The sequence below is a fragment of the Eschscholzia californica genome, unplaced genomic scaffold (genome assembly GCF_041429995.1).
Source record: "Eschscholzia californica isolate CP2 unplaced genomic scaffold, dmEscCali1.0.p SCAF_1, whole genome shotgun sequence".
Classification (NCBI taxonomy): Eukaryota; Viridiplantae; Streptophyta; class Magnoliopsida; order Ranunculales; family Papaveraceae; genus Eschscholzia; species Eschscholzia californica.
In genome coordinates this window covers 6,514,146-6,530,234 of record NW_028238198.1, presented here as the reverse complement: position 1 = coordinate 6,530,234, position 16,089 = coordinate 6,514,146, and the positions used below count along the sequence as shown (strand labels likewise).

Here is a 16,089-nt window from a genome sequence, read left to right as displayed (position 1 = left end):
ATTGAATTTTGCATAGAACCGCTAACCAGCCGCCCAGACTCAAAAGTAAGACGCCAAATGACCGAGATAGCTTTGAAGATATCTGGAATAGTACTATAAAAAATGTAAAAGCTCCTGGTCTCCCAAATAGTCCAGAAAGCCGAGATTACTGTCGACAAATATAAGCCTTCAACCTGCTCTGAGAAGCCAGTTGTGAAGACTCCCTCAATCAATTCTGAGCCAGTTGAGTGTTTGATATTACGATCAAATACCGAGTCGAGCCAAGGCCAAAGCTTTAATGGAACATTGGACAACCATAAAATGTCTGATTCCAGACGTCAGATACTAAATCATGTAAAGTATGATGCTGTAACCACATAGACTGAAATCTAAATCTAGAGGGGAAGGGTTGCACCTAGTGTTCTGCTATTATAAGAAGAGGATAGTGATCAGAGGATACCCAATTTAAAGTGCAACAGTCCGTAGATGTCCAGAATGACCGCCAGGCCATGTTACAAAGGCTACGATTGAGTCTCATCTCAATGTGTCTACTGCCATGTTGACCATTAGTCCAAGTGAACCATGCTCATCGTGTGTCCATGTGCATCAGGTCACAAACATCTGCCATGATTCTGAAATCTTCACACGGTAGACGCATATGAAGCTTTCCACCATTTTTTCATGAGATCCCAACACTGTGTAAAAGTCTCCTATAACATTCCATGGGCCGACAAAACTTTGAGCTTCATTAGCCAGTCCAACCAAAGATCTCTACGAGTTATATAATTAGTACTAACATAACCTGCGGTAAACCGAACATGAGTGCCATCCACTACAATCTCTATTGTAACCTAATGACGAGAAACTGAGACTATAGAAGGCGAAATGTTAGTAGCACAAATACCCCAAATTGATGGAATAGACGGGGAGCAATTATTAAAAGTAAAAGGTTGCATTTGAATAGAGTTCCAAAAACTACTTTGAATTGAAGATACCTCTACCTTAGGTTTTGATAAGAATAATATATCTGGTCTATGTAAGAGACATAGATTACGAAGTGCTGATATGAGTATAAGGGTTACCTATACCACGAACATTCCAATATATTACTTTCATGGAGAAAATGGGCGGGTGGGGCGTGTCTTACCGTCCCGAGTCCAGGTTGGATATGTTTCTTCTCGCATATTAGGAGGTTGCTTTTGCATTTTTTTTAAGCCATTTCTTTTGGGACTTCGATAGTGCTTCCTGAAAGTTCTCATCTTCTGCCTCCACTTGATCATTCTAGTTGGACATCAGTGCTATATCCTCCCCTGCTATAGTATCAATCTGGTTCTTGGATTTTGTGACCTCTATTTCATTTATAGAAGAATCTCTAGTGTCATTAGTGTGAGCTTTGTTGCCAGTGGTAATACTTGGAGTGGCATAGACTATGGTCTGGTCCTTGTCACTTGTGGGTGATCCCGTTATATGGTGGTGATTGGTGCTCATGAACAACTCTACTTGCTGCAGCAACTATGACTTCTTCCATCACATTTGAAATTAAATTCACGACTTTCACACTATTAATTTGGTCATCGTCTGAGGAATCACCTTTTTGAACATTGTCTCCTCCGTTAGGACTTATCCAGACTATGTATTACTGCCTTGTTTTGATGTTGATTTTCATTGATGTCACTTACAATTGCTCCATTAACTTGATTTTTAGGGTTACAAAAAATCATCAATGGGGAAGAGTTGAGCTCGATTTCTAGGGTTTTGTAACCGTCGAAACAAAGCCAATTCATAGACACAGTTGGAGCAGGGGAGATCTGCCCTGCTCGTGCTGCGTGGATTTCCCCCAAAACACATTGTTTTATAGAATCTTACCATAAGAAAAACGGAAGAACTATCCATCTTTTTCTTAGTAGATGTTAGAAAATTCCGTGATTGATTTCCCACTAGCCGTTTCGTCTAGGACTAGGTACTTTTATCCTTTTCCTCGTACCGATCGAAGAACTCATGTAATCATAGAGAAGATAATTGTCGTACGAGTAATTTGTCAACTCTTCTTCTATCCAATTGAAATACGCACTGTTAATTAAACCCTTTGATTTACTGTAACTTTGGTGATATAATGGTACTATTCAATAGGTTTCATTGAGAGAGCGAAATGACTTCGTCGTTTTAGGGATTGTTCAGTAAACATACAAGGTTAAATCAGGGATTATATACTCATTGTTGGAATCGACTCTCCAGCAGGAGCGTTTTTTGCCCTTTTGACAAGGCTCCCTTTTTCGAAACAACTCAAATAACGTACCGTTGCGTTCGTCTCGTCGAGGGCTTGAATTTCTAGCTTTGGTTTGCTCAAAACCGATTCCGTATGAATAAGATATTACTTTTCGAAGTTTGGGTTTTAAATATGGAAATATGTGAAATATTTAAGGAGAGTCCCATATCGGGTAAGTTAAAGGAAGATGTAGGGTTTATAATAAGCTGCTCTCCCATTCTATAGTATGAACGAAATAAAGGTCCAACACTTTGCGTGGTGCGCACGCGCGTGGACGTTTAGGGCGCTTTAAGGTGCCTGCACACACTTTGCACGTCGCTAGGAGCATAGAAGCCTTTATTTTTATTATAATACCAAAGGCAATTCGTTGGACAAGATTAAATCTACATCCAATGGACCACATTAAACCCGTGGATCAGTACCTCCTCTCTTCAAGAGGGTTGTGACTTTTCCCTCCAAATGTGACTGTTTGTTAACAGTCACATCTCACCTTTAAATAAGCCATGCAACCAGACTTCAAACTTCACTTCGAATTAAGAGAGTTTAAGGTATTCAAGAATTTTCAATACTTACCGACTTTCGAAAGAGTTTTTAGATCCAAGTACCTCCGATCCGAAAAGGTAATCCGTTGTATCCTGGGAGACAAATCGCCTATACTGTTGGTACAATAAACAGGGTGAATTATTGCCTTAAGGAAAGAGATCACTCGCCTCGGTTCTCACTAAAGTAATTTCTGTTCTTTATCCGATTTATTATTTTATTAGTTAAAGATACAATTTGTATCTGAAACTTAAAAATAGAGAACTAACCTTCCGTTTTTCGTTTAAGAAATTTTATTTAAAATACTATCTGTTTATCTCTGGAAAAATTTCAGAAGGATATTATCATTGTTAAAAGAAATAAGACGATAATATAGTATACAAATTGAACAACACTCATAAGTATATATGTTGTCAACACTTTAAAAAAGTGCTTAAAAAGTGGGATTTTTCAAAAAAAAGTTCCGGAAGGTTTTTCACTGAACAATACTTCTGAATATTAGAAAAACTAAGTTGGGTAACGTTGGAAAGAAATACAAAGACATGTTGACCAATTTGGATGGTGCAGTTTGAGAAGTGCCATATGTTACTTGAATAGTTGAAAATATTTACATTAACAAAAAATCTCCTATCCACGAATATAATATGTGACGCTTGCGGCTTGATTAGAAAATAGGGACAAAGTTATAAGTAGATGTATCAAATAATGACTAATATGGTTTCCCCTCTTAGAATAATATATTATAATTAGGGGTTGTTTAGTAATTTGCCCTTTAAAGGTTTTTTAGTCTTTTATCTTTACTATATATTTGCTATCTTGAAAATTTAGTTGAACTAATGAATAAGCCACCGTTAGTGTGTTTCTCTCTCCTTCTTCTCTTTCAATATTGTTATTGATTTTTAACATGGCATCAGAGCCTTTAAGATAAGGAAAGAAAGTTTCATCACCATTAAAGAGTATTAGGAACAAGAAAGACGTTTTGAATTGGATTTGTTGGCTTGTTTCGTTTATGAATTGTTGGCGGGTTTCTTTTAAATTTGTTGGTGGTTTTTAATTTTGGAGAAGAGGACAGGTCTGGTTTGGATTGGTAGGCAGTTTTGAATTGGATTTATTGGTTGTCCTCCATTTTGGATTTGTTGGTGGGATTTGTGGGTGGTTTTACATTTGTTGGTGTGATTTGTTGCTAGTATTTGTGGGCAGTTTTGAAGAGTAGAATTTGTAGGGTTTATTGGCTGTTGTCGTTGTTGATTTGTTGAAGGCTAGATTGGATTTGTTGAAAGCGGTTTTATTGTTTTACTTGGCCGTTTTATATATTTGGGAGGTTATTGGGTAGTTTTGAAGAAGGCTGATTTGTTGAAGGGGATTTGTTTGAAGGCTGTTTTGGAGAAGGTGGTTTTATATATTAGGTAGTTTCAAAGAAGGTTGTTTTATATATGTGGGAAGTTTGAAATTTGAAGAAGGGTGTTTTGAATAATACTGTTTTTATTGGGTAGTTTGATTTGGCAGTTTTGGTTTGGTGGTTTAGTGATATTGGGTTGTCACAGGAAACTTATATAGGGTGCGTCTATAGGCGCCTCCTTAAATTGCTGTAGGGGCCTGTTTCTATAGGCGCATCCGTACGGACATAGCTTTTTGCGTTAGGCGCCTCCAAGCACCCCCTTCTCCTTGACCAGTTAACCCAACCCTTATTTTAGTGTGTTTTCAACTTTGCCCTAACTCTTCTCTCTCTCCTAGGGAACATATGATTCCAAAAGCAACCGCAACATCTTCCTTCTCTTCACACTAATTTCGTGTGCAAATCCTTGTACAGGATGTTCAATCTCAGAAGCTGATTGGGACAGACCGTAGGCATGTGGCATTATATTTTGTAGAGAAGCTGCAAGTACCTGATGTTGCAGCTTCCACTCCTGACTTGTCATCTTTCCGTTTGAGTCATTCTTCTTCTAGTTTTTACTTATGGCGTTCTTGTCTTGGTCATGTTTCAGCATCTAGGTTAAAATATTTAGTGTCTACTGGTTCATTAGGAGATTTGCAGGTTAAGAACATTTCTGATTGTAGTGGTTGCAAACTTGCAAAATTTTCTGCTTTACCTTTTACTCGGAGTCTGTTTGTTTCAGTTAAACCTTTTGATTTAGTTCATTCAGATGTATGGGGTCCTTCTCCAGTTCCCACAAAAGGAGGATCTCGATACTATGTTTCCTTTATTGATGATTGCACTCGTTTTTGTTGGGTTTTTCTTATGAAACATCGTTCTGAATTCTATGATATTTATCAACAGTTTCGAGCCTTAGTTAAAACACAATATTCCTCTATCATTAGGTGTTTTAGATGTGATTTAGGTGGGGAATATACTTCAAATAGGTTTCATGAATTGCTTGCTATGGATGGAATTGTTCATCAATCTTCGTGCACAGACACTCTTGAGCAAAATGGTGTTGCTGAAAGGAAGCATCGGCACATCGTTGAAACTGCTCGTTCCTTATTATTGTCTGCCTCTGTTCCTAGTGAGTATTGGGGTGAAGCTGTTCTCACTGCGGTAAATTTAATTAACAGAATTCCAACTTCTCATTGTTCAGGTTTGTCTCCATTTCAAAAATTGACAGGGCATGCCCCTGACTACTCGTTTTTAAGAGTCTTTGGGTGTATTTGTTTTGTTCTTCTTCCTCGTGTTGAGCGTAGCAAGTTATCTCCTCGTTCTGCTGTGTTTGTGTTTCTTGGTTATGGTGAAGGTCAGAAGGGTTATCGGTGTTATGATCCAATTACTCATAAATTTTATGTCTCTCGTCATGTTGTATTTTTAGAGCATATACCTTATTTTTCTATTCCTGCTAATGCTCATAATGTGACTCCCTCTAACCTAATCCATATTGATCCTTTTTCTGATGTTTGTAATACTCCTACTGCTCATGTTGAACCTGTTGCACCTGATGTTGCTGACCACCTTCCCGTTATCCTCATTGTGTTCGTAAGTCCACTCAGTTACCTGATTTTGTTTATTCTACTTTTTCTCCTTCTTTTACTTCTTTCTTAGCATCTATTCATTGTCACTCTGAGCCTTCTTCCTATAAAGAGGTCGTCGTTGATCCTCTTTGGCAAAAAGCAATGGCTGAAGAACTCTCTGCTTTGCATAAGATGGATACATGGGATTTGGTACCTTTGCCCTCTGGTAAACGTACCATTGGCTCTCGTTGGGTATACAAAATTAAAACAAAGTCTGATGGGTCTATTGAGCGGTACAAAGCTAGACTAGTTGCTAAGGGGTATTCGCAGGAGTATGGGATGGATTATGAGGAGACTTTTGCTCCAGTTGCAAAAATGACTGCTATTTGTATGCTTATTGCAGTTGCATCGGTTCATCAATGGCATATCTCTCAAATGGATGGCAAAAATGCTTTCTTAAAGGGAGATCTTCAGGAAGAAGTTTATATGACTCCCCCTCCTGGTGTTCCACATAAACCTGGAGAAGTTTGTAAGCTTAAGAAAGCATTATATGGTCTCAAACAGGCACCGCGAGCTTGGTTTGAGAAGTTCTCGAATGTAGTTACATCTCTAGGCTTTGCTCCTAGCAATCATGATTCAAGTCTTTTTGTCAAATGTAGTGTTGCTAGTCGCATTCTTTTGTCATTGTATGTTGATGACATGATTATTACTGGTGATGATGTTGATGGTATTGCATCTTTGAAGTTGCAGTTAGCTAGCCAATTTGAAATAAAGGATCTAGGCACTCTCCGTTATTTTTTGGGGATTGAAGTAGCCTCTACCCCACAAGGTTATCTTCTCTCCCAGTCCAAATATACTGCGGATATTCTTGAGCGTGCTCGTATCAGTGATACTCGGACAACTGACTCTCTTATCGAGTCTAATGCTCGTTGTTCTTCTGCAGATGGTACTCCTTTAGCAGATCCTACACTATATCGTACTATTGTTGGCAGTTTGGTTTATCTCACTATTACTCGTCCAGATATTGCATATTCTGTGCATGTTGTTAGCCAGTTTGTGAGTTAACCTACTACAGTTCATTGGGCAGCTGTCCTTCGTATTCTGAGATATCTTCGAGGTACTTGCTTTCAAAGTCTACTTCTTTCATCGACTTCTTCCTTGACTTTGCGAGCATATTCAGATGCAGACTGGGCGAGCGATCGCACAGATCGTAAGTCTATTACAGGTTATTGTGTATTCTTGGGTGATTCTCTTATTTCTTGGAGGAGCAAGAAACAAACTATTGTATCTAGATCATCGACTGAAGTTGATTATCGTGCTATGCCATCTACGATAGCTGAGATAGTTTGGTTACGTAAGTTACTTGCAGACATGGGTGTTTCCATTCCAGAGCCTACTCCTATGTATTGCGACAATCAAAGTGCTATCCATATTGCTCATAATTCAGTTTTTCACGAACGCACCAAACACATTGAGATTGATTGTCACTTTACTCGGCATCATTTCACTCACGGCACCATCAGTTTGCCGTTTGTCTCATCCACTATGCAGATTGCTGACTTGTCCACCAAGTCACACTCGGTTCCACGCTTTCATTTCTTAGCTAACAAACTCTCGATGCTTTTCAACACCGCACCATGAGTTTGAGGGAGGGTGTTAGAACAATATATTATAATTAGGGGTTGTTTAGTAATTTGCCCTTTAAGGGTCTTTTAGTCTTTTATCTATACTATGTATTTGCTATCTTGAAAACCTAGTTGAACTAATGAATAAGCCACCATTAGTGTGTTTTCTCTCTCCTTCTTCTCTTTCAATACTGTTATTGATTTTTAACATCCCCCACAACATTATAGAAATGGGTTACTTGGAAACTACGACAGCTCTAGACTCTTCTAGTAAAGTGAATTAGATTTCTAAATCACAGCTTTGAACAACTTATTTTTATTTCTTTCACCTTTTCTTCCCCAAAACAATCACGGCTTTGAAAGTCCTAGTTGAAACTCAAAGTCCTCATTTTGACCCTTTTTAGAGCTTCCATGAACCTTCAAATTATTTAATCTAACTCTAATCTATAGAAAAATCATGATTAAGTTGAAACAACTATAAATATAAAACCCATCACCTATTTTACATATAAACCTTAAACAAACAAAAATATGGGTACTTCAACCCATTCTTTAGTACTTATAGTTTTATCTTCTTTCCTTTTGTTCTCAATTTCATTGGCCACTTCAAGCTCACTTCATGAGAGTTTTCTTCCATGTCTTTCCCAACATTCTCAGCCACCCATCCCAGTTTATACCCCAACTAGTTCTAATTATACAACTATCTTAGAATCCACCATAGAGAACTTAAGATTCATATCACCCACTACTCCAAAACCCAAACTCATAATTAGGCCTTTACAAGAATCCCATGTTCAAGCAGCTGTAATTTGTGCTAGAAAACATGGAATTCAGATCAAAACTCGAAGCGGAGGTCATGACTCCGAAGGTCTTTCTTATGTATCTGATGTTCCTTTTATTGTTATTGATTTGTTTGATTTTCGATCTGTCAGTGTGGACGTAAGAAGTAGTACGGCATGGGTTCAGTCTGGTGCCACCATTGGGGAACTTTACTATAGAATTGCAGAGAAAAGTCGAACGCTTGCATTTCCTGCTGGATTTTGTCCCACTGTTGGTGTTGGTGGTCATTTTGGTGGAGGTGGCTATGGTACCCTGTTTAGGAAATATGGTCTTGCAGCTGATAATGTTATCGATGTTCGAATAGTCGATGTTAATGGAAGAGTGTTAGATAGAGAAACAATGGGTGAAGATTGTTAGAGTATAAAGATCGAGATGAATCGAGATCCGTAGATATCCGTATCAACCGTCCAAGATATACGAAGATATTATTTATACTTATCCTAGATAGACTCCTAGGAAAATAAGATACCCGAATCACTCTATAAATAGAAGTGACCTCTATGTATTTTATATTGAATTGAGTTGCATTGAGTCTTCGAGTCTGTAACCAATCAATCCCACAATTGTGGAAATAATATAATCCAGCCATTCATGGCTTTCTCCGTGGATGTAGGTCGTGATCCTCCGACCGAACCACGTAAACTATTGTGTTCTTTATTTAGTTTGTGTGTTTCTATTCATCGAGGTTTTACCTTTTCACATGGTATCAAGAGCAGGTTAATCAATCCTGATCAAACTTTCGCATATTCTCGATTTTTTATGGATCGATTAAATTATCCTAAGCAGGTTCATCAATCCTGTTTTATCAAATTTCTTTAGCTTCCGCTATTATCAACGTTGTTTTCGTTGTGATCGATAAATCACTTTGTCGATATTTTTTGTCCAAGTTAATCTTGTGATTCTCTGAGCAGGTTAATAAACCCTCATACATGCTTCCGCACATCTCCGACGTTTTCTTTTCAAATCGTTGCGATTCCATTATCATTCGATTGGTCAATTTTTTTTGGAAGCATTAATGGCTTCCAAAACCCTTCATCTCAATCTTTCAATTTGATGAAAAATCAATTGTTTTCTTCTCGGTTTCGGACAATTTCCATTGCCCTCTTCTTTTTGGTTTTTAGGCCGACGAACATCTCTACAACTTTGGACAACTCAATATTGGTTCAAAGTTAGTATCCCTCGAACAACTTGTTCTCTCTCGGTTATCTCTACTTATTGAAGCCGTACTTTTCGCCGATCGATTTTCCGGCTTCTCTTTTACCAGTTAGGTTATCCGACTGGACCAGTTCCTCCTTCAATGTAGCAATCTGTTGATCTTTTTCCATGGAAGAAACCTTAGGTTGACCATCTTCTTTCCTCAACAGATTTACTTCCTCCTTCATCAGTTGTCGTCACGTCAATTTGAGAGGCATTGATTTTGTTATATACTATAATTTCCAGTTACTCAATCACATATCATTGAATCTAATATAAGCACCACTTCAGTGGATGCTTATCTCTCCTTAAAATCACTGGTTCAATTTTTTTCTCTCCCAATGATTTTGATCTCACATATGCTTTCCACATCTCCACATATTGGATGTGCTTGGAGCAATCCGTATTCCAGCTTCCACAGCTTTCCAATATCCTTTTACTCACCTTAATATTGTTGTTCCATCAGCTGCGATGAGTTCACCTTAATCCATCATTCCCTCTCTATATATATAGATATGTTAAGTTGCAGGGATGAATCTGATTAATGACTTAGTTTTTTTATTCATACTATACTCTGTTTCCAGTTCTGTACAAAACTTTGCTTTTGACTCAATCGATTGGATTTTCCTTTTACCTCAGATTTGGGTAATTCTAGTACCCGATTTCAATTTATTCAAAATCTATAGTTTTCCATCTTTTTGTTGTGGTATAATCTATTTCAATCGGTCCACTGCCTAAAGTTTTCAAGTTTCTCATCTTTCTCCAAATGCCAACTTTTTGTTGCCATTCATTCATCTTATGATGTTTTTATCACTATATACTCATCTTCTGGAGTTGTCTTCTTAGCGTTTATGGTGTTCCATCTCTACACCTCCAACATCAATCTTTTATCATTACAAGTTATCCCAGAGTTCAAATGTCCAATACATCGGTGAACTATCCATCTCTACTCCTCCACCATCTTCTTATGGATTAGCAATGAAGAAGAAATTTAGTTTTACAAGAAATTAGAAACTGCGAAGAAGAATTCTCGTCCAAAGAGATTACAATTTTAAAGACACACACGAAAAAAAAACGGTTATGAAAGCATCACCCAAAAGAGTTCCTCAAGTATTCTTTGTTGGTTTCAAGATGGATCGAAATTAGGTAAGAGAAGGTACATAGTCGGTAAAACAAAAAGATTATGTTTGAATGGGATGGTACCACTGATCAAGTTTTCCGTTCTTGTACTCGACAAGAACCAAGCTAAAGTTACTTATAAAGTGAAGTTGCAGACAAAGTATTCACCGCGATTGCCAATTGTTCGACTTCAAACAAAAAAAAAATCAAGTTCAAGTTCAAGAGCAAGCTCTGACTCCGATCGTATGCGAGCGACATCCATCTTTTCCAAGTACAATTTTCAAGTTGGAAACTCCACAAGTTCCGCTTCCAACTTGAGGGGGAGTGTTAGAGTATAAAGATCGAGATGAATCGAGATCCGTAGATATCCGTATCAACCGTCCAAGATATACGAAGATATTATTTATACTTATCCTAGATAGACTCCTAGGAAAATAAGATACCCGAATCACTCTATAAATAGAAGTGACCTCTATGTATTTTATATTGAATTGAGTTGCATTGAGTCTTCGAGTCTGTAACCAATCAATCCCACAATTGTGGAAATAATATAATCCAGCCATTCATGGCTTTCTCCGTGGATGTAGGTCGTGATCCTCCGACCGAACCACGTAAACTATTGTGTTCTTTATTTAGTTTGTGTGTTTCTATTCATCGAGGTTTTACCTTTTCACAAAGATCTGTTTTGGGCTATTAGAGGTGGTAGTGCTGGTGGAAGCTTTGGTGTCATTCTTTCATGGAAAATCAAATTGGTTCTTGTTCCACCCACTGTGACTGTTTTCCTAACCTCGAAAACTATTGAACAAGGGACAACTGCAATTATTCAGAAGTGGCAAGAAGTTGCTCATATGCTTCCTCGAGAAATCTTCATCGCCCTCACGTTTACTGTCACGAATTCAACGGAAAAAGGGAAGAAGTTAGTACAAGCTTCATTCCTATCTTTGTTCCTTGGAGACGTCGAAAAGCTTCTATCTTTGATGAATGAGAGATTTCCTGAATTGGGTTTGGAGAGAAAAGATTGTTTTGAAATGAGTTGGATTCAATCCGCAGTTGTGTTAGGTGGATATCCTATTGGAGCTCCTTTAGATGTCTTACTGAATAGGACTCAAAACAAGGTATTCTCTAGGTTCAAATCTGATTATGTGAAGAAACCCATTCCACAAATAGGACTAGAAGGACTTTACCAAAGATTAGTAGAGACCGAGACCGCTAGTGTGGGGTTCATTCCATATGGTGGGAGGATGAGTGAAATTTCAGAACATGAAACTCCTTTCCCACATAGAGACGGTAACTTGTTCAAGATTGCTTATTACGTTAGCTGGGTAACACCAACGGTTGAGGCATCTATAAAACATAACCGTTTGATAAGAAGAATGTATAAGTACATGACGCCTTATGTTAGTCAGTCTCCAAGAGAAGCATATGTCAACTACAGAGATCTTGACTTAGGTCAAAGCAAGAACGGTACAACAAGTTACATGCAAGGAAAAGTTTGGGGGAGTAAGTACTTCAAAAACAACTACGAAAAATTAGTATATGTGAAAAGCAAAGTTGACCCTACAAATTTCTTTAGAAATGAACAAAGCATCCCAAGTGTTGCAGCTTAGCACTAGAACTACTCATGTTAATTGCCTATGAAGAAAGAACACGAAACTTCACTTATATGCTTGGAATTTATGTCATATTGTAGTTCTTTTAATTTGTAATGAGTAATCAAAGTTATTTTTGTTAGATACTAGGTAAAAGTGATAATAGTTGTATATCGTTCTGGAATCAATCCCACCTCGATGGCAGTTTGTGAGCAATCTATGTTCAAAATTACGAAAGCCATATGGAGTATGGACTAAGTAGAATATATGTTCTGCCAACAACCCTTGGTCGGAGTGGTAAGATGTTTAGTCTTCTACTTTAGAAGTCAAGGGTTTGAGGCATGCTGACAATTTAGAAAAAAAAAAAGTGAAAATTCTCCTAAAATCAAGCGAAGAGTAATTATTGGAAAGTATACAAGACATATGGATTAGGCGAAACACGTTAAATATACAAGTAGGTTGAATTCTTGACTCCTCAATTCTAGTACATTAATCTATGTTCTTGAAGATAATGATCAAATTAAGAATTCAACTTCGAGACCGTCTAGATTAATTAATGATATTAATCTATAGAAGAATCACAATGAAGTTGAGATTATATATAACAATACCAATAACACAACAAAACAACACAAAGAATATGGGTACTTCAACCTCTTCCATACTAGTTTCACTACTGTCTTACTTTCTTGTGTTCTTGGTTTCATTGGTTACTTCGACCTCAATTCATGAAAACGTTCTTCGATGTCTTATCCAATATTCTCAGACACCCATCCCAGTTTACAGCCCCAAAAGTTCAAATTATACATCTATCTTGTTATCAACCATTGACAATCTGAGACTCATATCACCATCTACTCCAAAACCCAGACTCATAATCACACCTTCGAAAGAGTCCCATGTTCAAACAGCTGTAATTTGTTCAAGAAAACATGGAATTCAGATCAAAATTCGAAGCGGCGGTCATGATTTTGAAGGTCTTTCTTATACATCTGATGTTCCTTTCCTAATTATTGACCTGTCCAATCTTCGAACAATCAGTGTGGAGATAGAAAGTAGTACTGCTTGGGTTCAGAGTGGTGCAACCATAGGCGAACTTTATTATCGAATTGCAGAGAGAAGTCGAAATCTTGCATTTCCAGCTGCAGTTTGCACCACAGTAGGTGTTGGTGGGTTTCTTGGTGGAGGTGGGTATGGTTTTCTCCTTAGGAAGTATGGTCTTGCTGCTGACAATGTCATTGATGCGCGAATTGTTGATGTTAATGGGAGAATACTAGACAGAGAAACAATGGGTGAAGATTTGTTTTGGGCTATTAGAGGTGGTAGTGGTGGTGGAAGCTTTGGTGTTATACTTTCATGGAAGATCAGATTGGTTCCAGTTCCATCTAGTGTGACTGTTTTTATAACCTCTAGAACCATAGAACAAGGAGCCACTAAAATTTTTCAGAAGTGGCAAGAAGTTGCTCATAAACTTCCTAAAGAGATTTTCATTTCTGTCAGATTTAGTGCCATAAATTCAACCAAAACAGAGAAGAAAGCAGTACAAGCAACATTCTTCTGTTTGTTCCTTGGAGGTCTCAAAAATCTTCTCTCTCTGATGGAAGAAAGATTTCCGGAGTTGGGTTTGGAACGTAAAGATTGTACCGAAATGAGTTGGATACGATCGACACTCTACTTAAGTGGATTTCCGATTGAATCTCCATTAAATGCTTTACTAAATAGGACTCAACCCAAGGCTTTTCGAAAAATAAAATCGGAATATGTGAAGAAACCCATTCCACAAATTGGATTAGAAGGGATTTGGAAATTATTATTAGAACTTGAAACGGCTGGTGTTTTGTTTGTTCCTTATGGTGGGAGAATGAGTGAGATTTCAGAACATGAAACTCCATTTCCACATAGAGATGGAAACTTATTTAAGTTGTCATTTTTGGTGACTTGGGCAACACCAGGGGTTGAGCAATCGAAAAAGCATATTAGTTGGATTAGAAGATTGTATAAATATATGACACCCTATGTCTCAAAGTCGCCTAGAGAAGCATATGTGAACTACAGAGATCTTGATCTAGGTCGAAGCAAGAATGGCACGGCTAGTTACTTGGAAGGAAAGGTTTGGGGGAGTAAGTACTACAAGAATAACTATGAAAGGTTAGTCTATGTGAAGAGCAAAGTTGACCCTGAGAACTTCTTTAGAAATGAACAAAGCATTCCAAGTATTGCAAATTGGGAAATAAACTAGTAGAGATGATTTGCTTGATTATGTAATAACAAATTGAAAGATCCATTTTTATGTATCATAGTAATGCATTATTATAGTTCTTTCTTTTGTATTACAAGTAATGAAAATAATAACAAATCAAACTTGTTTTGTGTTGTTGATTCACTAATGGGGTGGTGATCTACTCTAAAAAGAGGTTTTCCAGTTTAGTTAATGTTTAGCTGTCGTTTTAGTTCTATCAAATATTGGCAAAATCATCTAAAAGTTACTAAATTAAAATTTCATTTGAGCAGCATGGTTAATTAACCAAATTATTGGAGAAAACTATGACAAAATTTCGTATTTGACTAATCATTTTGTATGGTATGATATCACTTCGTTAGACTATCTCCAAACCATTTTAACTTAAATGTTTAACATCTGATGCACGGAAAATGATTTAGGGTTTAAAGAAAAAAGATTTGGGGTAAGATAGACCCAAGACTATAATACAATAGGAAATTGGGTCGAAGACTCAAATTTACAAGTTATATCTTTTTTAGTTAAAAAATCCAAAAGTTGTATTTTTCAGTTAAAAATAAAAAATTTGTATTTTGTTAGTTGAAAACCAATATTTTTTGTAAAGTTGTTGCAAAGCTGTCTCAAGGTGTTAGAAAACTATCGCACGGTGTTGTAAAGTTGTTGCAAAGCTGTCACAAGGTGTCGCAAAGTCGTTGCAAAACTGTCGCAAGGTGTTGCAAAACAGTCACAAGGTGTTGCAACGCTGTCGCAAGGTGTTGCAAAGCTATCTTAAGTTGTTGCAAATTAAAAAAGTACCTAAGGAACTGAAGACTAAAAAAATTTACTAATCATTTTTCATCAAAAGTTTGATTAAATTTCCCATTATACAAAGCCCATTTTCTGAACATGTTAGTGAGATTTTTCTAAGATACCGAAGACTTGTTTTTTCTCCCCGCACACTTTTCTAGTCTTGCTACAATCAAGTGGGTTTAGGTAGTTGTCTATTTCCATCAAATATTCGTAAAATCTCAAAATAAAATAAAATATAGGAAAACAAATTGACTACGCCTAGAGTCGTATTAGTTAGACAAAAACTAACACATCTGGTTCTTGTTTAAATATTTAATAAGATCAAAATGAGTCTTAATACAGTTACCTAAATATATTTAAAACAACCAGCATCTATTATCTAAATATATTTAAAATCACACAAGATCAAAATGAGTCTTAATACATTTACCTACTTCTCAAATGCTAAACTAATCTTTCTTGAAAACATTGGGTTTTGTCAACACTTGGTTGCTCAATTGATTGATAGTGTTGACATAAACTCCAAAATCCTGGAGTAATATTAAAGAACAAAAAAACCTAAACAGACTCTAGACAAAAATCTATATAACTTACTGTGATTCGCAGGTTAATGAATTATAATAATGGGAAACACAAACCACAACAAGCCAATTTTTCTATAGAGCCTGCTTTGTTTTTCTTGTTACCTAGCAATTTTCATAAAATTGTGCCTTCTTTGTAGAGATAAAAAGAAGTCTAAGGGAATGGTGGTTAATTTGTGGTCATAAAACTTAAAACTATTTGGTAAGCACAAGAGAGGACACACACCTTCATGTGTGGAGTTCTTTGAGACATGAAAAATGTATCTTTTAGACCAAACTCGGGCATGCGGAGCTCTGAAACTATGTTAAGTTTGTGGTCATCCAACTCAAAACAATTTAATGAGTAAAGCGGACTAAAATATTATTTTTTTGGTTACAATAGTACCCT

General features: G+C 36.9%; 1 protein-coding gene and 1 pseudogene across 2 annotated transcripts; both read left to right on the top strand.

The window, feature by feature from the left end:
* Positions 1–7,880: 7,880 nt before the first annotated feature.
* LOC147563646 (tetrahydroberberine oxidase-like) lies at positions 7,881–12,297 on the top strand. Its single transcript, XM_086639286.1, has 2 exons — positions 7,881–8,542; positions 11,182–12,297. The coding sequence occupies exons 1-2, from the start codon at positions 7,882–7,884 to the stop codon at positions 12,108–12,110; spliced, it is 1,590 nt and encodes a 529-aa protein (XP_086495412.1). The 5' UTR covers position 7,881; the 3' UTR covers positions 12,111–12,297.
* A 429-nt stretch (positions 12,298–12,726) lies between these two features.
* LOC147563645 (tetrahydroberberine oxidase pseudogene) lies at positions 12,727–14,475 on the top strand (annotated as a pseudogene). Its single transcript, XR_015224947.1, has one exon. The product of XR_015224947.1 is annotated as a tetrahydroberberine oxidase pseudogene (transcript).
* Positions 14,476–16,089: the final 1,614 nt, after the last annotated feature.

What these genes read in the sequence shown, in the direction of transcription:
- LOC147563646 (XM_086639286.1), top strand. Translation starts at nt 7,882, where the DNA reads ATGGGTACTTCAACCCATTCTTTAGTACTTATAGTTTTATCTTCTTTC. An exon ending in AGAAACAATGGGTGAAGATT is followed by an intron (nt 8,543 to 11,181) that starts GTTAGAGTATAA and finishes CTTTTCACAAAG; the next exon opens with ATCTGTTTTGGGCTATTAGA.